A 25,669-nucleotide genomic window follows, 5' to 3' on the forward strand; every position below is an offset into this window, starting at 1 on the left:
ACACAGCGAGGGCATTGCTAGTCACAGTTGTGGGGGAGGGGTGTATGTGAAGGGAGGGCTGGTGAATCGCCTGAGGGTTTGGTGGGGGGGGGTTGTAAGCTCCCTTGAAGTGGGGGGGAGGGACGGGACCCCCAGGAGAATAGGACATCCCTCCTGGCCTCCACTGTGTCCAGGAGCCTCCCCAGGTCAACATTCCAGAATCTTGGGGTGGCCTCCTGGGCGCCATCATTGTGAGCTGGCTGGGTTTGGCATAGCAAATGCAGCTTAAGTGCTGCTCGACCTTGTTAGTAGGCGGCTGGCGAGCACGGGCCGGCGAATCAGCTGGCGAGCTGCTATCTGGGGCAAGAAGCCGGTGAGACCACATTAAGTGAACGTTGAATAGCGTGCCTGGACTCGCTGGCCGAGTGCCGGGAAACCCGCAACAATTGCCGCTGGCTAGCGTACTTCGATATTTTTCCAGAGAATAGCGCACCATGATTTGATTGAGTCCTGAAATGTCTGGGGTTATGAAAGGAAGGGAATGTACTTAGTGCTAACTGCCTTTCAGTTAATGGTTCCAGTGGTTCACTTCAAAGAATGGGTCGGTTGAACTGAATAATATCCTCCAAATTGATGAATTTTTACTGAATGTAATTATTTCTTACAGAATCGGATACGTTGCACCGTGTTCTTGGAGAAATTGCCTTTCAGTTAGATCGTCGAATTTTGACTTACATCTTTACTGATAAGATTCGATTGTATGGATTCAGAATAGCTGATATCAGTGCAAACATCAAAGAGGTCAGTATGCTGAAGTAGAGCTGTATATATTTTTAGGAATGGATCAGGATACCTTTTTTTTGCAATCTTACAAACTTCCAGCACAAAAGGAAGTCATTTGGCCCATCCCCCAGTACCACATAAACTTGGGTAGGCTTGGTAGCACAGTGGTTAGCACTGTTGCTTTACAGAGCGAGTTTGATTTCTGGCTTGGGTCACTGCCTGTGCGGAGTCTGCACCTTCTCCCTGTGTCTGTGTGGGTTTCCTCCAGGTGCTCCGGCTTCCTCCCACAAGTCCCGAAAGATGTGCTGTTCAGTGAATTGGACATTCTGAATTCTCCCTCCGTGTACCCGAACTGGCGCTGGAATGTGGCGACTCGGGGATTTTCACAGTAACTTCATTGCAGTGTTAATGTAAGCCTATTGGCGACAATAACGATTATTATTATTATAAAATTAAGGCTATTCTCAGAATGGTTTTTCTTTAAGCTATTCTGCTGGCTGCTGGCAAAACTAGCATTTGGTGCCTGATGGAACCACCAATTCACCAGACACGTGTTTCCGATATGAATCTAGGCTTTAATCGACTTACTTCAGAGCCAGCCTGTTACCCGTTGACGAACTCTTAGTGAACTCAGGCTGACTCTGGACAAGAGTATTTATACAGCAGCACTAGTGGGGAGGAGTCATGGGCGGAGCCAAGGGTGGAGCACAGTACAAGCTCCTGAGTACTCCAAGAGCTACTCCCCCTAGTGGTTGGATAACACTACTGCGCTTACAAAGACAGTGTGAATTATCGTATCCCGTATATTACATTCACCACAGTGCCGACACTTAATTATCTTTCGAAAGGTGGAGTTGAGCCATATTTTGGAATAGCTTCAGACCATGTCAGTGTGGAGACTGGGGAAAAAAGCGAGACTGAGAAAATCATAGCGCAAAGTAAGAGCAGGAAGAGCTCAAAGAACTGTCGGTCTGGAGTCCGTTCGCTTCAGTGCAAGAAGATTGGCTGAGTTGCTGATAGTGCCGAAGATTGTCAGAGGATACAACAGGATCTAGATAGATTGGAGATTGGGCACAGAAATGGCAGATGGAGTTTAATCTGGACAAATTTGAGGTGATGCATTCTGGAGGCTCAAATCTAGACATGAATTATACTGGAAATGGCAGAACCCTTAACGTACAGAGGGACCTGGGTGTGCAGCTCCACAGTTCCTAAATGTGGCAACACAGGTGGCCAAGGTGATTAAGAGGACATATTATAGCCAGCCGGGGCATTGAGTACAGGGGATGGGAAATCATATTGCAGCTATGTAAAAACTTGGTTAGGTCGCATTTGGAGTACTGCGTGCAGTTCTGGACACCACATTATCAGAAGGATTTGGAAGCTTTGGAGAGAGAGCAAATAAGGTTCACCAGGACGTTGCCTGGTCTCAAGGGGAGGTTGAATAAACTTGGATTGTTTTCACTGGAAAGACGGAGGCTGAGGGGTGACTGATAGAGGTTAACAAAATTATGAGAGGCAGAGACTTGGTGGATAGTCAGAGGCATTTTCCAAGGGTGGAAATTGATGGAACCATCAATTCACCAGACACGTGTTTCCGATATGAATATAGGCTTTAATCGACTTACGACGGAGCTAGCCTGTTACCCGTTGATGAACTCTCAGTGAACTGCAGTCTGACTCTGGACAAGGGTATTTATACAGCAGCACTAGGGGGAGGAGTCGTGGGCGGAGCCAAGGGTGGAGCCCTGTACAAGCTCCTGAGCATTCCCAGAGCTACTCCACCTAGTGGTCGGATAACGCTACTGCGCTTACAAAGACATAGTGTGAATTATCATATTACATTCACCACATTCACCCCCTGCAAAAAAATCAAGTCCGGCGGGGGTGGTGGTCTAAAACGTCAGTCTGTCCGGTGGTCGAATTGTCCGTTATGATCTGCGGAGCACTGGGGTTGCAGCCTCTTGTGGTGGCTGGATGGGTGTTGTGTGCGGGGGTACGATGGTGCCAGATCCCGGAGGGATACAGTGTCCTGACGGCCGTCAGGGAACTCGACGAATGCGTACTGGGGGTTGGAGTGGAGCAGGCGCACCTTTTCAACAAGGGGGTCGGTTTTGTGTGCCCTGACATGTTTCCTCAGAAGTACGGGGCCCGGTGTCCTCAGCCATGCCGGAAGTGAGACCCCCGTGGTAGTTCCCCTGGAAAAAATGAAGAGCCTCTCGTAAGGGGTCTGATTGGTCGTTGTGCATAAGAGGGACCTAATAGCGTGGAGTGCGTCTGGGAGGACTTCCTGCCACTGGGAGACTTGGAGCTTTCTAGACTGGAGGGTCAGTAGGACGGTCTTCCAGACCGTCGTGTTCGACCTCTCCACCTACCCGTTCCCCCTGGGGTTGTAGCTGGTAGTCCTGCTCGAGGCGATGCCCTTGTTGAGCAGGTACTGACGCAGCTCGTCGCTCATAAAGGACGAACCCCGGTCGCTGTGCACGTAGCTGGGGAAACCGAACAGGGTGAAGATGCTATGCAGGGCCCTAATGACCGTGTGGGAGGTCATGTCGGGGCACGGGATAGGAAATGGGAAACGGGAGAACTCATCTACGACGTTTAAAAAGTAAACGTTCTTGTTAGTTGAGGGGAGTGGCCCTTTGAAATCAATCGCGAGGCGTTCAAAGGGCCTAGAAGCCTTGACCAGGTGGGCCCTGTCTGGTCTATAGAAGTGCGGTTTACACTCCGCACAGATCGGGCAGTCCCTGGTGACCGCTTTTACCTCCTTGTTGGAGAAAGGCAGGTTTCGGGCTCTGATGTAGTGGGCGTGCCGGGTGTCCCCCGGGTGGCAGAGGTCGTTGTTGGTGACTTTCAGTCGGTCAATCTGCGTGCAGGTGCATGTCCCACGGGATAGGGCATCCGGAGGCTCGTTGAGCTTCCCGGGTCGATACTTAATATCGTAGTGGAGAGTTCGATCCTCCACCGAAGAATTTTATCTTTTTTTAATTTGCCCCTTTGCGAGTTATCAAACATAAAGGCAACCGATCTTTGGTCGGTGATGAGGGTGAACCTCCTACCTGCGAGGTAGTGCCTCCAGAAACGAATAGCCTCCACAATGGCTTGTGCTTCTTTCTCGACTGAGGAGTGTCGGAGTTCTGAAACGGAGAGGGTCCGGGAGAAAAATGCGACTGGTCTCCCTGCCTGATTTAAAGTGGCTGCTAGAGCTACCTCTGAGGCGTCGCTCTCAACCTGGAATGGAGTGGATTCATCCACCGCCCGCATGGCCGCTTTGGCGATGTCCTCCTTGATGCAGTTGAAGGCCTGGCGTGCCTCAGCTGACAGGGGAAATCGTGTGGCCTTAAAGAGTGGGCGGGCTTTGTCTGCATATTTAGGAACCCACTGACGTTAGTAGGAGAAGAAGCCCAAGCACAGTTTGAGGGCCTTGGGGCAATGGGGGAGGGGGAGTTCTAAGAGGGGGAGCATACGGTCCGGGTCTGGGCCCAGGACTCCGTTTTCCACGACGTAGCCAAGGATGGCTAGTCTGTTTGTGCGGAAAACGCATTTCTCTTTGTTGTAGGTGATGTTTAATTTCTGTGCCGTCTGGAGAAAACGGTGGAGGTTGGCGTCGTGGTCCTGCTGGTCATAGCCGCAGAAGGTGACATTGTCCACGTACGGAAATGTGGCCCGCAGCCCATACTGGTCCACCATTCGGTCCATTGCTCGTTGGAACACCGAGACCCCATTAGTGACGTCGAAGGGGACCCGGAGGAAATGGAAGAGGCGGCCATCGACCTCGAATGCCGTGTAGTGGCGGTCCTCCGGGCGGATTGGGAGCTGGTGGTATGCAGACTTCAGATCCACCGTGGAAAAGAGTCGATACTGGGTGATCTGATTTACCATGTCTGCAATCCTGGGGAGGGGATACGCGTCGAGGAGCGTAAATCTATTTATGGTCTGACTATAGTCAGACAACCATGTGGAATTTTTCGCCGGTCTTAACAACCACCACCTGAGCTCTCCAGGGACTATTGCTGGCCTCTATAATCCCCTCACTGAGAAGCCTTCGGACCTCTGATCTGATAAATACACTATCCTGTAGGCTGCATCGCCTGCTACGAGTGGCTATGGGTTTACAGTCCTTTGTGAGATTGGCAAAGAGAGGAGGGGGGAAGATTTGCAGTGTAGCGAGGCTGCAGATAGTGAGTGGGGGCAGGGGCCCGCCGAAGCTGAGGGTGAGGCTCTTAAGGTTACACTGAAAATCTAGGCCTAATAAGAGTGGTGCGCAGAGGTCGGGCAAAACATAGAGTTGAAATTTTGAGTAGCTAGTGCCTCGGATTGTGAGTGTCGCGGCGGTGCGCCCCTGGATCTGGACAGAATGGGAGCCTGAAGCGAGCGAGATAGTTTGCCGCACGGGGAAAAGGGGGAGCGAACAGCGTCTTACCAGGTATGGATGTATGAAGCTCTCAGTGCTCCCGGAGTCGAAAAGGCATGGCGTGTTGTACCCGTTGATTTGGACCTCTGCCATCGAATTTCGCAGATGCTTCGGGCGTGATTGATCCAGGGTGACTGCGCCGAGTTGCGGGCCGCGTGACGAGCGCCCGGGGAGATCGTACTCTTCCGATGAGTTGTCCGAGTGTGGAGATGCAGGTCGGGCCCATGGATCGCACGTGGCGGGCGGCGAGGAAGATGGCGTCAAAGATGGCGGCCCCCATGAGTCGCACGTGGCCGGCCGCGTGGTGGAAGTTTGCCAAGATGGCGGCCCCCATGGATCGCACGTGGCGGGAGGGGGCGGAGTCGGGGCATAGGCCACAGCATTTTGGGCCCCGCGGGGCTGCGGGTGAGGGGAGCGATTACTTTGTGCCGCTGGGGAGTTGGAAGCTGGGGCCCTTTTTGCGAGGCACACTCTCGCGTAGTGGCCTTTCCGCCCGCAGCTGCTGCAGGTCGCGTTGCGGGCCGGGTAGTGCTGCCACAGGTGCTGATTCTGGCCGCAGAAATGGCAGGCTGGAGCAGCATAGTGGCAGGCTGGAGCAGCATAGTGGCTGGCTGGGGCAGCATGGTGGCTGGGCGGCCACGTGGCACAGGCCTGGGGGAGCCGCTGGTCGGGCGCCCATGATTGGGTCGCGGGGTCTGCGGGGACGAGGTGAGGCTGCGGAAGGAGACCTCCATCGTGGTAGCAATTTCCGCAGTTGTTTCTAAGTCTTGGGCCCCCTTTTCCAGCAGTCGTTGGCGCACATAATTAGACCTGAGGCCCGCTACAAAAACATCGCGTACAGCAAGTTCTCTATGTTGAGCCGCGGTAACCGCTTGATAGTTACAGTCATTTGATAGATTATTAAGCTCTCTTAAAAATTCGGCGAGTGATTCTGTAGGCTGCTGGCGGCGAGTCGTGAACACATGGCGAGCGTAAACTTTGTTAATGGGCCTTACGTACATCTTATCGAGTATCGCTAGCGCTGCAGTATATGAACCGGCCGAGTTTAGTTGCGTAGAGATTCTGTGGCTCACCCTCGCGTGCAGTAGACTTAACTTCTGTTCCTCTGTTGTTTCGGCTGTGCTCGCTTCTGCCAGGTAGGCCTTAAAGCACCGCAGCCAGTGGGAGAAGATTTCTTTTGCCTCTGCATCCTGTGGGTCGAGTTCCAGGCGTCCAGGCTTGAGGGCTGATTCCATGAACTCTCGATGAACTGGCAGGCTGGCTCTGTACAAGGATATTTATACAGCAGTCCAGGGGGAGGAGTCGTGGGTGGAGCCAAGGGTGGAGCCCTGTACAAACCCCTGAGCATTCCCAGAGCTACTCCCCCTAGTGGTCGGACAACGCTACTGCGCTTACAGTGGTATTGGTAAATACAGTGTGAATTATTAAGTTACATTCACGACAGGTACTTGATGGTCAGTAGAGACACATTGGCCCGAATGACCTCTTTTTGTGCTGTAAAACTTTTATGATTATGAGAAATATTCACTCTCCCTTACCTGTCTTAGTGCTATTTCAACCATCGCTCTGCAGGCCACATAGAGGGAAACTACAGGTAATGTCCTCAAAGAAAACATGAGCATTTTTCTTCCATAGACGGTGCAGTGATCTGTTCTGCAGATAGAATGAATGCATTTGGTCAGAGAATGGGGTCAGGTAGTTTACTTCCTTATGTTCTTTCCCTCACCACCTGTTGCGCGACCAGTCTGACAACTGAAGAAAATGAAAGCAAAATATTGCTTATGTTGGAAATCTGGAATGAAGAACAAAGAACAATACAGCACAGGAACAGGCCCTTCGGCCCGCCAAGCCAGTACTGGTCATGACACCACCCTTGGCCAAAACCTTCAGCACTTCGGGAGCGGGGCCGTTGCCAGTGCCTTCAGCCCCGACCCCCTGCACAAACTCTCCTCCATTCTGACCCACTGGGAATCAACCCCTCTGACGCAGCTCCGCACCTTCTCCACATTCGCCGCCCAGTAGTAGTACATCAGGTTCGGGAGACCCAAACCCCTGCCTGCCTTTCCCTCTGTAGTAGCACCTTCCTCACTCTGGCCACCTTCCCTCCCCATATAAACGAGGTAATCCTTCCCTCAATCTCCCTGAAAAAAGACTTTGGCAGGAAAATCGGTAAGCATTGAAAAATAAACAGAAATCGAGGCAACACGTTCATTTTAACCGCCTGTACCCGACCCGCCAGTGACAGAGGGAGACCATCCCACCTCGCCAGGTGGGCTTTCACTCTCCCCACCAAACTAGAAATGTTGTATCTGCGAAGCCTTCTGTGGTGGTATGATTTGCATAGCTGCCTGCCATTGGTGCAGAACACCGGCTTACCATTGGCCCTGGTCGGTCATGTGCCTCTCGACCGGTTGGTTGAGACCAGTCATGTGACGGCTCCCCGATTGGTCGAGAGGCTGAGTTAATCCAGCCTCCAGGGCGGGGTATAAATACCCAGTACTCCTGGCGGTCGTCCTTATATTGTAATCAACCGTAGGGCTAACATCTAGCTGATTAAAGCCATACTTTTGTCCAGGAACTCGTCTCGCGTTCAATTAATGGTACATCACCTTCCCCACTGCCGGGCAACCTGCACCCCCAAATACCTAAAGTGAGTCCCTGCCCTACGGAATGGCAGCCCCACCACCCCTGCCCCCACCCCCGGTTGAGACACCACGAAAAACTCACTCTTGTCCAAGTTTAGCTTGTACCCAGAGAAAGACCCAAATACCTGCAGCACTCCAATATTCCTCCTATCGACGTACTCGGCTCCGACACATACAGCAGCAAGTCATCGGCATACAAGGACACCCTATGCTCTATCCCCCCCCCCCTCACTATTCCTTTCCATGCTCCCGAACTTCTTAATGCGATGGCCAACGGCTCAATCGCGAGTGCAAACAGCAGGGGGGACATAGGACATCCCTGCCTTGTCCCACGGTGGAGAGAGAAGTATCTCGAACTGATATTGTTCGTGCGGACACTCGCCTTCGGCTCCTTATATAATAGCTTTACCCAGTTCACCACCACCTCTGTTTCCTTCCCTTCTGCCGGTGCCATAACGACGTTCAAGACCCTCCTGATATTCAAAAACAACTGCCTCCCTCTCACGAACCCTGTCTCATCCTCACCTATCATCTCCAGGAGGCACCCCTCCAGCCTACCCGCCAGTACCTTTGCCAATACTTTTGCGTCCACATTAAGAAGTGAAATGGGCCGATACGACCCACACTCCGTCGGATCCGTATCCTTTTTAAGCAACAGTGAAATCGATGCCTGCCCCAAGGTTTGCGGCAGCACTCCCTTCCCTATCGCCTCTTCAAACATCCCCACCATCAGGGGTGCCAACTTATCCTTACATTTTTTATAATATTCCACCGGAAACCCATCCGGCCCTGCCACCTTCCCCGACTGCATCCTCCCAATTGCGTCTTTTATCTCCTGCTCCAGTATTGCTCCTTCTAATGTAGCCTTGTCTCCCTCCCCTAGCCTCGGGCACTCCAATCCATCCAGAAATTCCAGCATCTCACGGTCTCCCCCGGGTGGTTCTGACCTGTACAACCTCTCGTAGAATTCCTCAAAAACCTTGTTAATCAGCTCCGGAGCCACCACCAACTTCCCGGCCCTATCCCTTACCTGAAGAATTTCCCTTGCTGCTGCCTCCCTCTGGAGCTGACCTGCTAACATACGCCTTGTCTCCATGTTCATAGACTGCACCCCTCGCTCGCCTCAGTTGGCGAGTTCCTGTGGATAGTCGGTCGAAGCTCACCTCTAGTTCCTTCCTCTTTCCCAGCATCTCTGGGTCTCCATCCTTTGCATAACTCCTATCTACCTCCAACATCTCATCTATTACTCTCTGCCGCTCCAATCTCTCCAATCTCTCCTCTTTGTCCACTCTGGCCTTAAACAAAATTACCTCACCCCTCACTACCGCCTTTAGAGCCTCCCAGACGACTGCCTTCGACACCTCACCCGTACAGTTGAATCTTACATATTCCTTAATTACCTTTTCAATTTTTTCACAGAATACTTGGTTCCCCAAAAGCCACACATCCAGTTTCCACCCCGGCCTCTGCACTACCCCTTTCTCCAGCACCATATCCACCCAATGTGGCGCGTGATCTGACACAGCAATGCAGAGTATTCCGACCCCTTGACTGCAGCCAGCAAAGCCTTTCCCACCACAGAAAAGTCAATCCACGAGTATACCCTATGGACTGCTGAGAAAAACGAGTACTCCCGTTCCCCTGAGTGCAGGAACCTCCAGGGGTCCACCCCTCTCATTTCCACCATTAGCCCAGCTAACACCTTTGCCCCCCTGATGGGACCAGCGAGCGCGGCCGTGATCTGTCCAACCTTGGCTCCTGCACCAGGTTCCGGTCCCTCCCCACAATCGGCTCGTGTGTGTCCAAGTCAGGAATGGCTCCAAACACCTTCCTCGCAAATCCCGCATCGTCCCAGTTGGGACTGTATATACTTACCAGCGCCACTAATCTCCCGTCCAGCACCCCGGCCACAATCACATATCGACCCCCCTGATCTGCCACTACCTTCTCCATCTGGAAGCGTACCCTTTTGCTGACCAACACTGCTACCCCTCGAGCCCTTCCATCAAATCCAGAGTGAAACACTTGGCTAACCCAACCCATTTTAAGTCTCACCTGGCCCTTCACCCTCAAGTGAGTCTCCTGCAGCATTGCCACATCGATTTTCAGACTTTTAAGACACACAAGCTCCCTTGACCTCTTGACCGGACCTCCTAGCCCTCTCACGTTCCACGTAACTATCCTTACTGGGGGTCTCTCACCCCCCCCCCCCCACCTTTCTTATCCACCATCAACATACCGCCGGGCCAGGGCCGGCCCAAGGTACCGGCAACTCGGGCAGTCGCCCGGGGCGCCATGTGCTAGGGGGCGCCAGAGACTCGGGTCCCGCGCATGCGCAGTTGGGCCGGTGCCAACCAGCGCATGCGCGGTGGCCGCCCTCCCCCAGGGCGGCCCCTTCCGCCCCCCACCTCCGTCCGCCGCCCCCCCCGTCGCCCCCCCCTCCGTCCCTCCTCCGTCCACCCCCCCCGTCCCCGCCCCCGCCCCCCCCGTCCCCGCCCCCGTCGTCCCCGCCCCCGGCCCCCCCGGCCCCGCCCTGCCCCCCTCGGCCCCGCCCCCGCCCCCCCCTCGGCCCCGCCCCCGCCCCCCTCGGCCCACCCCCCTCGGCCTCGGGGCCCGCCCCCGGCCCCGCCCCCGCCCCCCCCTCGGCCCCGGCCGCGCTCCCGCCCCCCCCGGCCCCGCCCTCCCCGGCCCCGCCCCCCACCCCCGAAGGGCGCCGAAGTTCAGCTTGCCCGGGGTGCCAGCAACCCAAGGGCCGGCGCTGCGCCGGGCCCTTCCCCATAAGCCTGACCCGCCCCTGTCCGTTGTTAATATCGAACCCCTTTCCCCCCCCTCCCGAAAGCCCCCCTTACCTTCCCCCAGAAACAACATCCCCCAACATCCAACCCTTCCCCCCCCTCCCCCCCTCGCTCACCTCGTAGGCCCATTGACGCCTGCTATCCAGGCTCCAATGTCCGCAGCACTCCTCTCCTCTCACCTCCGTTCACTAGCCGACTGACTTTAGCTAGCTAGTGCAGATGGCTCCCCTCCGCCAAGACATATCATCCCCTTCCACCCAGTCCCAGAGGGAAAAAAAATCAAACACAACAATCCAACCCGTACAATTCACGAACATAACATGTAACCATTGCAACACAGAGCGCCCTCAACCCACCATTAACTTAAACTCTATAACAATACAAAGAGAAGTAGACTACAATACAAATCCGTAAAAAGAAAGTTATAACATTTCTACATTTTCCGGCTGTTCAAACACAGTCCACAGTCTCTCTTCCAGATCCGCTCTTCACGTCTGTCCCAAGCCTTCTGCCTTCACGAACGCCTCAGCCGCATCCGCTGTCTCGAAATAAATGTCTTTGCCGTTATACGTTACCATCAACCTCGCTGGATACACCATACCAAACCGTACCCCCGTCTTATACAACGTCGCCTTCACTCAACCAAACGCCGCTCGTCTTTTTGCCAACTCCACCGTCAAGTCCTGGTAGATCCGGACCGTAGTACCATCCCATAGTATCTCCCGTTTCTGCTTCGCCCAGTTTAACACCTTCTCCTTCATGCAAACCTTATGGAAGCAGATAATTACTGCCCTTGGCTGTTCATTCACTTTGGGCTTCGGCCTTAATGACCGATGGGCTCGGTCTAGCTCGTACTGGGAGGGGCGACCCTCCCCCATCAGCTCCGCCAACTGATTAGCGAAGTATTGTGTTGGCCTTGGGCCCTCTGTCCCTTCGGGCAAGCCCACAATTCTAAAATTATGCCGCCTTGAGCGGTTTTTCAAGTCTTCCAGCTTTGCTCGGAGACCTCTATTAATCTCTATAGCCCTCCGCAACTCATCTCCCATCAAGGTGACCTGGTCGCTGTGTCCTGACACGATTTCCTCCACTTCTTTCATCTTCTCGCCCTGCTCTCTCACCTCGGCCAATGCCTTTTCCACCGCCACCTTCAATGGGGCGATTATCGGGGCGATTGCCTCCTCCACCAGTAACTTCAATGCGGCCGCTGTCTCCTTTTTCCAGGCATCCATGTGCCTCGCTAACTGTTTTTCCAGCTCCCCCGCCATCACCTCGGTCATCTTCTCCACCGGAAGTAGTGCGGCCCCGCTTTGCAGTTCGGCTTCCGCCATCCTATCACCACTTTTATTCGTCTTCTCCTTCAGCGGCGACTCCGCGTTTCCTCCTTTCTTCCACGCTGCTTTTCACATCCTTTAGCAGCTTATTAGAACATAGAACATAGAACATAGAACAGTACAGCACAGAACAGGCCCTTCGGCCCTCAATGTTGTGCCGAGCCATGATCACCCTACTCAAACCCACGTATCCACCCTATACCCGTAACCCAACAACCCCCCCCCTTAACCTTACTTTTATTAGGACACTACGGGCAATTTAGCATGGCCAATCCACCTAACCCGCACATCTTTGGACTGTGGGAGGAAACCGGAGCACCCGGAGGAAACCCACGCACACAGGGGGAGGACATGCAGACTCCACACAGACAGTGACCCAGCCGGGAATCGAACCTGGGACCCTGGAGCTGTGAAGCATTTATGCTAACCACCATGCTACCCTGCTGCCCACTATTGTTTTTCACTTTCTTTCTCTTTTCCTCTCTCTCCCTCTACCCTTCTGTAATTCATCAATCTGAATTATTCTTTTTTTCATAGACAAAGGGGAGGAAAAAAAAACTTCACCAAACTTCTTTAATTTTCTTTAAATCTCCCTTTCCCCTCTGTACTCATCCAGAACTCCCCTGGGACCAGGTTCCAGCCTTCTTTCTTCCTCCTAGGTGGGAGCCATCCGTTGTGGAACACCGCTCTTACATGGTCCCTGGACTCGGGTCGGCCTCCTCGTAGCTCCGCCCCCACTGCTCTGACCCCGACGCTGCGCTGGGCCCAGGACCTCAGCCCCCACCGCCCCAACACCCGCGCGGGGTTCTTCACTGGTTTTTAAATCGGCCCCGCTGGCTGCTCGCGATGGCCCCAAAGGCCGAAGGTAGTCGGGGGGTGTGTCGAAACTCGGGGATTTCCCCAAAATCGCCGCGACTCGCGGCCACCGGCAGGAGCTCTTCGCGCTGCGGCCGCCCTGCGCGCCCACGCCACCTTTTGAACACCGTTAATGTATCTGCTTCCACAACCTCCCCTGGCAACGCGTTCTAGGCACTCACCACCCTCTGCGTAAAAAACCTGCCTCGCACATCTCCTCTAAACTTTGTCCCATGGACCTTAAACCTATTGTCCCTGGTGACTGACCCCTCCACCCTGGGAAAGAGTGCCTGCCCATCCAAAACAGAAAATTCTGGAAAAACTCTGCAGGTCTAGCAGCACCTGTGGAAAGCAAAACAGAGTTAGCATTTCAAGTCTATGTAGGATGGCCTGATTTATATTACAAGAACTCTTGTAGCTAAAGCTATAAACAATTTATTAACATTAACTGGGTCAAATACATACAAAACAACAGATGAATAACAGTATGAATAGTACAAACCACAATCTCTCTCCCAGCTCTCCAGTCAGTCTGAGGTCACCTGATTCTGACATTCACTCATATACGAATGAGACTCCTAGTGGTCAGTCAGTGAATTACAACACAACCATGATATCACTACATTCCCTTTTCTTTGAAGGAATAAATTAATACATTATCATCAGTATATTTACATGTGATATCATTAGCATGTGTCACAACAATTGACCATCCCTTCAATTTCCTGGTTTATACCTGGCCAGTAAACAGATTCACGAGCTCTCAATTTACACTTCTCAATCTCAAGATGTCCTTTATGTACCCTCTTAAGTACATTCTTGCAAAGAGATTGAGGTATAAGTGCTCAAACGAATTACCACTCCATTAATGATACCGAGCTCAGATCTTATACTGAAGAACTCCATAATTGACCTCTGGGCCAGTGTGAGTTGATGCTCCTCATCACCTCTTGAAGAGTTGATCCTTCCTGGTCTCGTTTTTGGACCTCACGTAGTTTCATCTCTGATTCTGGTAGTAGAGTGGGAATAAGATCGACATGCAGATCTACATCTTCAGCAATTGCTCAACTAATATTTTGTATCGGCGCTCTGCCTGGCGTGTAGCTGAGAGGAAATCATAGCGTTGTAACTTCATCATCAACCTCTGAATGCATGGAAACATTTGGTTGAGATTCTTCTTGATGATATTAACCAAAGGTCGATATGTCTCAACTGTAAAAGTTGAAAGCCCACACATGTAGCTGTGGTATTTCCCCAAGCTGACAACTAAATCAAGGCATTCTTTTTTGATTTGAGCACATCTCTGCTTTGTTCTCATCATGGATCATGATGCATATGCAACTGTTTTCCAAACATCATGCTTGGATTGCAGAAGAACTGCTCCTAGACCATCTTTCGACATGTCTGTTGACACTTAAATCTGCTCAGGTGGGTCAAAAAATGTGAGAACTGGCGTGGTGATTAGTGAAGTCTTGAGCTTCTCCCACTCTAGCTCAGTCCAAGTGAAACCTGCTGTCTTGTACAGGAGATCACGTAGATGTGTTGCTTTTGCTGACAGGTTTGGAATGAATTTCCCAGGAATGAATAAAATTGATCATACCGGTCATCCTTAAGATGGCTTTCTCGTTGTGTAGTTTTGGCAGGTTGAGAATTGCTTGGCTTTTGTCCTTGTCAGATTCATTGGCAAGTGACGAGATCTCGTCACCGAGGAATGTGACCTCAGTTACTCCAAATTGGCACTTTTGCTTCTTGAACTTCAGCCCATTTCTCCTGATGTTCGTTAGAACTTCAAGCAACCTTGTGTTGTGTTCTTCTCTGGTTGAGCCCCAAATTATGGGATCATCTACGGACGCACACACACCTTTGATGCCTTCAATTATGTGCTCCGTGGCACGGTGAAACATTTCTGATGCCGAAATTATGCCAAACGGCATTCTCAGAGAGCAATACTATCTAATTGGCATCCTAACAGTGCAGTACATTGTTACTCTAGCTTTAGCTGCCAAAAACCTTGAGATGAATCAAGTTTCGTAAAGAATTGTGCACCAGCCATCCCAGATGTTATTTCCTCACGCTTTTGCATTTGGTAATGTTCTCTTTTGATATTCTTGTTAAGGTCTTTGAGATCCATACATATGCGAATATCGCCATTCTTTTTCTTTACCCATACCATGGAGTTTACCCAATCGGTAGGTCCTTCTATCTTTCTGATTACTTTTAATTCTGTCATTCTGTCCAGCTCCTTTTTGAGGCGATCCCGAAGAGGTGCAGGTACTCCTCTTGGTGCCTGTAACACAGGTTTTGCATCCTCTTTGAGTTGGACCTTGTAGGTGAATGATAGTGCACCAAATCCTGTGAACTCATCACTGAATTTTCAAAACGTTTGGTCATGGGACGTGGGCATTGCAGGTTTTGCCAGCATTTATTGCCCATCCTGAGGTGCCCTTGAGGTGGCAGTAAGTAGTCAACCACATTGCTGTGGGTCTGGAGTCACATTTAGGCCACACTAGGTAAAGATGCCCAATTTTCTTCGCCAAAGGATGTTAGTGAGCCAGATGTTTTTTTTTACGACAATTCCCGTACCAGCCTCCCCGAACAGGTGCCGGAATGTGGCGACTAGGGGCTTTTCACAGCAACTTCATTTGAAGCCTACTTGTGACAATAAATGATTTTCATTTCATTTTTCATTTAATTTAATTTCATTTCAATTGATAACAGTTTCCTGGTCATTATTAGACTTTCAATTCCAGATTATTATTGAATTTAAAGGTCACCATCTGAAGTGGCGGAATTTGAACCTGGCTCTCCAAAGCACGGTAGCACAGTGGTTAGCACTGTTGCTCCACAGCTCTAGGGTCCCAGGTTCGATTCCCGGCTTGGGTCACTGTCTGTGCGGAGTCTGCACGTTCTCCCCGTGTCTGCGTGGGTTTCCTCCGGGTGCTCCAGTTTCCTCCCACAGTCGCGTGCTTGGGCCCCATGGAGGCCCCCCCTCAGAATCAGATCCCCCCCCCCCCAACCAGCACATCCACAGCGGCCGCGGGTCCGAGCTCCCGCCGTGTGATACCAGGTTTGAACCACGGCGGCGGAACTCGGCGGGAGTACGGCCTGTCGCCTGCGGAGAATCCCTGCGCGGGCCTATTTCAGCGGCCCCCACCCCCACCGGCACCGCAGCGACTGTGCGGGCACAATTGGCGCCGATTCTCCGGAGCGGTGTGGTGGGAATCTTGCGCCCCCCCCCAGGTTATTTTCTGACGTGGCGCAGGCACGGAGAATCCCGGCCCATATCTTTTACACAGAAATACTTTGTCCTTCTCTTTAACCCGTTTATTGGTGTGCGAGGAGCTGCGGGAACTTTCCTGCCTTTATGTGGAGGTTTCCCGCCTTTTTGGAAAATGGGCAGCAACCGGAGTGCTTTCCTCCGAGAAGACGCCGCCATTACTTTTTAAAAATAAATTTAGAGCACCCAATTCATTTTTTTTTCCAATTAAGGGGCAATTTAGTGTGTTCGATCCACCTAGCCTGCACATCTTTGGGTTGTGGGGGCGAAACCCACGCAGACACGGGGAGAATGTGCAAACTCCACACGGACAGTGACCCAGAGCCGGGATCGAACCTGAGACCTCAGTGCCGTGAGGCAACAGTGCTAACCCACTGCGCCACCGTGTTGCCCGATGCCGCCATTACTGAGAAACATTTCGGAATGCTGTGTTGCTAGCACGCGCGACTGACAAATCTTAACTGTTTGTTCAAGGGGCTGTTTAGCACACTGGGCTAAATCGCTGGCTTTTAAAGCAGACCAAGGCAGGCCTGCGGCACGGTTCAATTCCCGTACCAGCCTCCCCGAACAGGCGCCGGAACGTGGCGACTAGGGGCTTTTCACAGTAACTTCATTTGAAATCTACTCGTGACAATAAGCAATTTTTATTTCATTTTCATTTTCAAGGACTGTTCCGATTCCCTTAGCAACCGTTCTCTCAGCGTATTTTCATTCATATCAAACATATTTTGGTCCCGAATCATGGGAGGTTCCACCGCAGATAAATTACAGGTTTTAGCTGAATGATCTATAGGCCGGGATTCTCCGAGCCCCCCGTACGAGGGCGGAGAATGGGGCATCGGACCCGCAACGTCAGACTGGTGACCGGAGAATCACCTGCCGTGCACAGTTGACGCGTCACTGGTTGGGGGCCATTGAGAGAGGCCCCCGCAGTGATTCTCCGCTGGTCGACCGGCTGAGTTCCCGCCAGCGTGGTTCTCGTATGGTTCTACCCGGCGGGAGCTCGGCTTCACAGCTGCAGTGGCTGTCCTGTTGCCGGGCAGTGCGATCAGTCTCCTGGGGAGCTGGGAGGCTCCTTGGCGGCCAGGCCTGCGATCGGGGGCCACCGATCTGCGGGCGCACACAATCTGGGGGGGGGGGGGGGGGGCTACCTTCTTCCACGTCGGCCCGCTGTGTGGGTCCACCGTGTAGTGCGGAGCTGGTGCCGCAGGCGGCCACCGTGCGCATGCATGAACCCGCGGCCTGATTTTCAGGGCCCGGTGTCGGCAGCAGGAGCTGTACAGCGCACTCCGGGCCCTGCAAGCCCCCTTAAAAATGGAGAATGACCCTGGACGTTTCAGAAAAAAGTGCCCGTTTTCTGGCGGGCGTGTGGACATAACCCCATTAGTGAAGAATCCTGGCCATGGACACTTCTGACTACTGTAAACATCACCTAAACATGTTGGGCGGAATTCTCTGATAATGGCCTATGCCCCACGCCTGCGAGAAAACGGGCGCAAATCACTCTGCACTTTCCTGCGTAGTCTATGCAGCTCTGGCTGCCAATACGGGGCCCTGCACATCCGGCCGCAGGTCCGCGCAACATGGCGGACCCACACAGCGGGCCGGCCCCCACCATATAGTCCCCCCCCCCCAGATCACCCCCACCGATCGGTGGCCCCCGATCGCGAGCCTGGCCGTCCTGGAGGCCCCCCCCTGTCCGGTGACGTATCCCCTCCCCCCCCCCCCCCCCCCCACCAGGGCGGCCGTGGATTGTGTCCGCAGCTGCCACTCCCAGTGCCCGCCGGTTGAAACCATGAGTGAACCACGCCGGCGGGAACTTGGCCAGTTGTCGGCAGAGAATCGGCACGGGGGCCTCTATCAATGTCCCCGACCGGCACCGGCACCGCATCAACTGCGCGTGCACGATTGGCGGTGATTTTCTGGTCCCGGAGAATCGCGGGAAGGCGGCGGGCCCGATCGCGGGTTTGACACCCCATTCTTCGCCACCCCCCCGCGCCGAACGTTGATAAATTTCACTCTTTCTGAAGGTGCAATGTTCATCTTCGAATTACATTCGTTATAACTTTTACTATCTTCATCGTTTGAAAATGTAAACATATTAAACTCTGCGATTGCTTCGGGCCCTGGCGCGATTCAGAGCATCGCTACCTTACTTGAATCTGATTGATCTCCTAAATTTACTGCAGTAAGAAACAGATTAAATTGTTATTTGAACAAATGCCAGTTGCTGTCCACATTACTGTGAAATCTGAGACCCATTGGTAGCTTCACCCACTCCATGTTGTTCATTCTTGCAGTCTGCAGAATCTGCAAATCTTTGTGGATCTCGTGGCTTCACTCAATGTGATAGTATTTTTCTCAGTGTTTTATACCTTCCAGCCCTGGTGCCACATAACGTTATTCTCGGAACATCACATAGTTTTGAGCATATTAACATCCCAGACGGGTCAATTGCTCCTGGCTGGCCCTGTTTGGGATACAGAGCAGCCAGGCATCCTATTGGCCGACAGCTCCCTAAGGCCTACTGAGATTAAAGTGGAAGTGTTCCTTTAAAGCAATTAATACAGCTCTTGCGGTAAATTGCTGTGGGGCAGACTTTGGGATTGTGGGTGGGCTCCCCCACCACCTCGTCCACCCTCCTCCACTGCTACCTGTGGTAGTATGACGAGGGGTATTACGGTGCCTCAGAGGTGAGCTGCCATTGGTGCAGAGGACTCGCTGCCCATTGGCCCGGGTAAGTCATGTGCCTCTCAGCCGATTGGCTGAGAGGTAGGTAGCTCCGCCTACAGGGCGGGATATAAGAACCCGTGTTCCACAGCAGTCGGCCATTCTTCTGTACGTCTGCTGCCGGGCACACATCATGTGCATTAAAGCCTTTTGTTTGGATCACATCTTCGCCTCGTGCCCAATTGATGGTGCATTACTACCCTCTGACATTTTAGCCTGGGGAGAGACAACGTACCATACAATCCATCCCTGTGTAGGACTACGCCCTTTTTCTATCCTCGTGTCATTGTTTCAACATCCACTATGGATTCTAGTTGTTCATCCTTTGCAGAATGTTTGGCACTCATTCCTTCTATCCTGTACCCTGACATCAGGGAGGCAGCACTGAATGAGAGCTCAATTCAGCAACAGCAGAAACACCTATTTATTTCCCCAACTATAGAATCCTTTATGATAACTGCATTTCTCATCATCCTGACATGGAAATATGACATCATTTGTCCATTGTTGCTGGGTCAAAATCCTGGGAAATACGAAAATCAAAGAGAGGGTGTGAAAAAAGATTAGCAAGCAAAATTAAAGAAAACCCAAAGATGTTTTACCAATATATTAATGGTAAAAGGTTAGTTCAGGAAGACCTATCAGAGATGAAATGGGGAATTTGTTTGCAAAGGTTGTGGAAAGTGTTTTAGAAGAATATTTTGGCTCTGTGCTTACAAAGGACATAGATTATGCAGATATAGTCATCCGGGAGGAACACTGTGAGATACTGGATGGGATTATCGTAAAGAGAAAGGAAATACTTGAAGGATTGAAATCCTTGAAAGTTGATAAGTTACCAGGGCCAGATGGATTGTTTCTGAAGCTACTGAAAGGGAGGTCATGGAGAAGAGAGCAGATGCTCTGAGGATGATTTTCCGTCCTCATTAGACACGGGAGAGGTACCGGAGGACTAGAGAACTGCAAACATGATACCATTGTTTGAAAAGGTATCAAAGGAAATGCCGAACAATAATCGGCCAGTTAATAAGAACATAAGAACATAAGAACTAGGAGGAGGAATAGGCCATCTGGCCCCTCGAGCCTGCTCCGCCATTCAATGAGATCATGGCTGATCTTTTGTGGACTCAGCTCCACTTTCCGGCCCGAACACCAGAACCCTTAATCCCTTTTTTCTTCAAAAAACTATCTATCTTTACCTTAAAAACATTTAATGAAGGATCCTCAACTGCTTCACTGGGCAAGGAATTCCATAAATTCACAACCCTTTGGGTGAAGAAGTTCCTCCTAAACTCAGTCCTAAATCTACTTCCCCTTATTTTGAGGCTATGTCCCCTAGTTCTGCTTTCGCCCGCCAGTGGAAACAACCTGCCCGCATCTATACTATCTATTCCCTTCACAATTTTAAATGTTTCTATAAGATCCCCCCTCATCCTTCTAAATTCCAACGAGTACAGTCCCAGTCTACTCAACCTCTCCTCATAATCCAACCCCTTCAGCTCTGGGATTAACCTAGTGAATCTCCTCTACACACCCTCCAGTGCCAGTATGTCCTTTCTCAAGTAAGGAGACCAAAACTGAACACAATACTCCAGGTGTGGCCTCACTAACACCTTATACAATTGCAACATAATCTCCCTAGTCTTAAACTCCATCCCTCTAGCAATGAAGGACAAAATTCCATTTGCCTTCTTAATCACCTGTTGCACCTGTAAACCAGCTTTCTGTGACTCATGCACTAGCACACCCAGGTCTCTCTGCACAGCGGCATGCTTTAACATTTTATTGTTTAAATAATAATCCCGTTTGCTGTTATTCCTACCAAAATGGATAACCTCACATTTGTCAACATTGTATTCCATCTGCCAGACCCTAGCCCATTCACTTAACCTATCCAAATCCCTCTGCAGACTTCCAGTATCCTCTGCACTTTATGCTTTACCACTCACCTTAGTGTCATCTGCAAACTTGGACACATTGCCCTTGGTCTCCAACTCCAAATCATCTATGTAAATTGTGAACAATTGTGGGCCCAACACGGATCCCTGAGGGACACCACTAGCTACTGATTGCCAACCATAGAAACACCCATTAATCCCCACTCTTTGCTTTCTATTAATTAACCAATCCTCTATCCATGCTACTACTTTACCCTTAATGCTATGCATCTGGGAAATAAGGAAGTATGGAATTGAAGGTGATTTAGCGGTTTGGATCAGTAATTGGCTAGCTGAAAGAAGACAGAGGGTGGTGGTTGATGGCAAATGTTCATCCTGGAGTTCAGTTACTAGTGGTGTACCGCAAGGATCTGTTTTGGGGCCACTGCTGTTTGTCATTTTTATAAATGACCTGGAAGAGGGTGTAGAAGGATGGGTTAGTAAATTTGCAGATGACACGAAGGTCGGTGGAGTTGTGGATAGTGCTGAAGGATGTTATAGGATACAGATGGACATAGATAAGCTGCAGAGCTGGGCTGAGAGGTGGCAGATGGAGTTTAATGTGGAAAAGTGTGAGGTGGTTCACTTTGGAAGGAGTAACAGGAATGCAGAGTACTGGGCTAATGGCAAGATTCTTGGTAGTGTAGATGAACAGAGAGATCTCGGCATCCAGGTACATAAATCCCTGAAAGTTGCCACCCAGGTTAATAGGGCTGTTAAGAAGCCATATGGTGTGCTAGCCTTTATAAGCAGGGGGATTGAGTTTCGGAACCACAAGGTCATGCTGCAGCTGTACATAACTCTGGTGCGGCCGCACCTGGCGTACTGCGTGCAGTTCTGGTCACCACATTTTAGGAAGGATGTGGAAGCTTTGGAAAGGGTTCAGAGGAGATTTACTAGGATGTTGCCTGGTATGGAGGGAAGGTCTTACGGGGAAAGGCTCAGGGAATTGAGGTTGTTTTTGTTAGAGAGGAGAAGGCTGAGAGGTGACTTAATAGAGACATATAAGATAGTCAGAGGGTTAGATAGGGTGGACAGTGAGAGTCTTTTTCCTCGGATGGTGATGCCCAACACGAGGGGACATAGCTTTAAATTGAGGGGTGATAGATATAGGACAGATATCAGAGGCAGTTTCTTTACTCAGAGAGTAGTAGGGGTGTGGAACGCCCTGCCTGCAACAGTAGTAGACTCGCCAACTTTAAAGGCATTTAAGTGGTCACTGGATAGACATATGGATGAAAATGGAATAGTGTAGGTCAGATAGGCTTCAGATGGTTTCACAGGTCGGCGCAACATCGAGGGCCGAAGGGCCCATACTGCGCTGTAGTGTTCTATGTTCGAGCACTTTTCCAAGAGACACATCCGGAGTGAGACTCATACAGAGTGGGAGATTTAAACTTGGTAATTTGGTGCAGTGAGGTAATTCGGTGCAGAGTGTGAGGAGGTGCTTTTTCACCCTGGTAAGTGACTGGTAAGTAGTCTCTCTTTTTCTTTTCATTGTCTAATTTATTTATTTTTATTTTGAAATTCTAGTTGTTTAAGTTTACCAAGGGTTTAAGACATGGCAGGAGATCCCAGACCCGTGTCATGCTCCTCGTGTGCGATGTGGGAGCTCAGGGACACGTCCACTGTCCCTGGCTCCTTCACGTGCAAGAAGTGTGTTCAGTTGCAGCTCTTGTTAGACCGCTTGACGGCTCTGGAGCTGCGGATGGACTCACTTTGGAGCATCCGCGATGCTGAGGAGGTCGTGGATAGCACGTTTAGCGAGTTGGTCACACCGCAGGTGAAGGTTACTGAGGGAGATAGAAAATGGGTGACCAAAAGAAAGAGCAAGAGTAGGAAGGCAGTGCAGGTGTCCCCTGCGGTCATCTCCCTGCAAAACAGATATACCGCTTTGGATACTGTTGAGGGAGATGGCTCACCAGGGGAAGGCAGCAGCAGCCAGGTTCATGGCACCGTGGCTGGCTCTGCTGCACAGCAGGGCAGGAAGAAAAATGGCAGGGCTATAGTGATAGGGGACTCGATCGTAAGGGGAATAGACAGGCGGTTCTGTGGACGCAATCGAGACTCCAGGATGGTATGTTGCCTCCCTGGTGCAAGGGTCAAGGATGTCTCAGAGCGGCTGCCGGACATTCTGGGGGGGGGAGGGTGAACAGCCAGCTGTCGTGGTGCACATAGGCACCAACGATATAGGTAAAAAACGGGATGAGGTCCTACAAGCGGAATTCAGGGAGTTAGGAGTTAAACTAAAAAGTAGGACCTCAAAGGTAGTAATCTCAGGATTGCTACCAGTGCCACGAGCTAGTCAGAGTAGGAATGTCAGGATAGAAAGGATGAATGCGTGGCTCGAGAGATGGTGCAAGAGGGAGGGATTCAAATTCCTGGGGCATTGGGACCGGTTCTGGGGGAGGTGGGACCAGTACAAACCGGACGGTCTGCACTTGGGCAGGACTGGAACCGATGTCCTGGGGGGGTGTTTTCTAGAGCTGTTGGGGAGGGTTTAAACTAATGTGGCAGGGGGATGGGAACCAATGCTGGAAGTTGGAAGGTTGTAAAACAGGGACAGAAACAAAAGGAAGTAAGGGGAAAAGTGCAAGGCAGAGAAGACATAGTCAGAAATCCATAAGGGCGACAGTACAAGGTACAGTGACTGAGGGGAGCACAGTGAATAGGCCCAGTAATAACAAAAGGAATAAAACTGGAGATGTTAAGATTCAAAACAGTGGTAAAAAAACCAACATAAGTGTACTTTACCTGAATGCTCGTAGTATTCGGAATAAAGTAAATGAGCTGGTGGCACAAATCATCGTAAATGACTATGATTTAGTGGCCATTACTGAAACATGGTTAAAGGATGGTCACGACTGGGAGTTAAATATCCGAGGGTATCAAACTATTCGGAAGGACAGAGTGGATGGTAAGGGAGGTGGTGTTGCTTTGTTATTTAAGGATGACATCCGGGCAATAGTAAGGGATGACATCGGTGCTATGGAGGATAAGGTTGAATCCATTTGGGTGGAAATCAGGAATAGTAAGGCGAAAAAGTCACTGATAGGAGTAGTCTATCGGCCACCAAATAGTAACGTTATGGTGGGGCAGGCAATAAACAAAGAAATAACTGATGCATGTAGAAATGGTACAGCAGTTATCATGGGGGGTTTTAATCTACATGTCGATTGTTTTAACCAGTTCGGTCAAGGCAACCTTGAGGAGGAGTTTATAGAATGTATCCGCGATAGTTTCCTAGAACAGTATGTAATGGAACCTACGAGGGAACAAGCGGTCCTAGATCTTGTCCTGTGTAATGAGACAGGATTGATTCATGATCTCATAGTTAGGGATCCTCTCGGAAGGAGCGATCACAATATGGTGGAATTTAAAATACAGATGGAGGGTGAGAAAGTAAAATCAAATACTAGTGTTTTGTGTTTAAACAAAGGAGATTACAAGGGGATGAGAGAAGAACTAGCTAAGGTAGACTGGGAGCTAAGACTTTATGGTGGAACAGTTGAGGAACAGTGGAGAACCTTCCAAGCGATTTTTCACAGTGCTCAGCAAAGGTTTATACCAACAAAAAGGAAGGACGGAAGAAAGAGGGAAAATCGACCGTGGATATCTAAGGAAATAAGGGAGAGTATCAAATTGAAGGAAAAAGCATATAAAGTGGCAAAGATTGCTGGGAGATTAGAGGACTGGGAAATCTTTAGGGGGCAACAGAAAGCTACTAAAAAAGCTATAAAGAAGAGTAAGATAGAGTATGAGAGTAAACTTGCTCAGAATATAAAAACAGACAGTAAAAGTGTTTACAAATATAAAAGACAAAAAAGAGTGGCTAAGGTAAATATTGGTCCTTTAGAGGATGAGAAGGGAGTTTTAATAATGGGAAATGAGGAAATGGCTGAGGAACTGAACAGGTTTTTGGGTCGGTCTTCACAGTGGAAGACACAAATAACATGCCAGCAACTAATAGAAATGAGACTATGGCAGGTGAGGACCTTGAGAGGATTGTTATCACGAAGGAGGTAGTGATGGGCAAGCTAATGGGGCTAAAGGTAGACAAGTCTCCTGGCCCTGATGGAATGCATCCCAGAGTGCTAAAAGAAATGGCTAGGGAAATTGCAGATGCACTAATGATAATTTACCAAAATTCACTAGACTCTGGGGTGGTCCCGGTAGATTGGAAATTAGCAAACGTGACACCACTGTTTAAAAAAGGAGGTAGGCAGAGAGCAGGAAATTATAGGCCAGTGAGTTTAACTTCGGTAATAGGGAAGATGCTGGAATCTATCATCAAGGAAGAAATTGCGAGGCATCTGGATAGAAATTGTCCCATTGGGCAGACGCAGCATGGGTTCGTTAAAGGCAGGTCATGCCTAACTAATTTAGTGGAATTTTTTGAGGACATTACCAGTGCAGTAGATAACGGGGAGCCGATGGATGTGGTATATCTGGATTTCCAGAAAGCCTTTGACAAGGTGCCACACAAAAGGTTGCTGCATAAGATAAAGATGCATGGCATTAAGGGTAAAGTAGTAGCATGGATAGAGGATTGGTTAATTAATAGAAAGCAAAGAGTTGGGATAAATGGGTGTTTCTCTGGTTGGCAATCAGTAGCTAGTGGTGTCCCACAGGGATCCGTGTTGGGCCCACAATTGTTCACAATTTACATTGATGATTTGGAGTTGGGGACCAAGGGCAATGTGTCCAAGTTTGCAGATGACACTAAGATGAGTGGTAAAGCGAAAAGTGCAGAGGATACTGGAAGTCTGCAGAGGGATTTGGATAGGTTAAGTGAATGGGCTCGGGTCTGGCAGATGGAATACAATGTTGACAAATGTGAGGTTATCCATTTTGGTAGGAATAACAGCAAACGGGATTATTATTTAAACGATAAAATATTAAAGCATGCCGCTGTTCAGAGAG

General features: G+C 50.5%; 1 protein-coding gene across 2 annotated transcripts in view; it reads left to right on the top strand.

The window, feature by feature from the left end:
- LOC119966624 (speriolin-like protein) overlaps positions 1-25,669 on the top strand; it is a 285,015-nt gene that overhangs the window by 256,817 nt on the left and 2,529 nt on the right. For both annotated transcript variants that reach the window (XM_038798627.1, XM_038798626.1), the window contains one exon: positions 647-780. In XM_038798627.1, the coding sequence (XP_038654555.1) occupies positions 647-780 (134 nt within the window). The remainder of the gene's footprint in view (positions 1-646; positions 781-25,669) is intronic.

Source organism: Scyliorhinus canicula, chromosome 5, assembly GCF_902713615.1.
Source record: "Scyliorhinus canicula chromosome 5, sScyCan1.1, whole genome shotgun sequence".
In the NCBI taxonomy this organism is placed as follows: domain Eukaryota; kingdom Metazoa; phylum Chordata; class Chondrichthyes; order Carcharhiniformes; family Scyliorhinidae; genus Scyliorhinus; species Scyliorhinus canicula.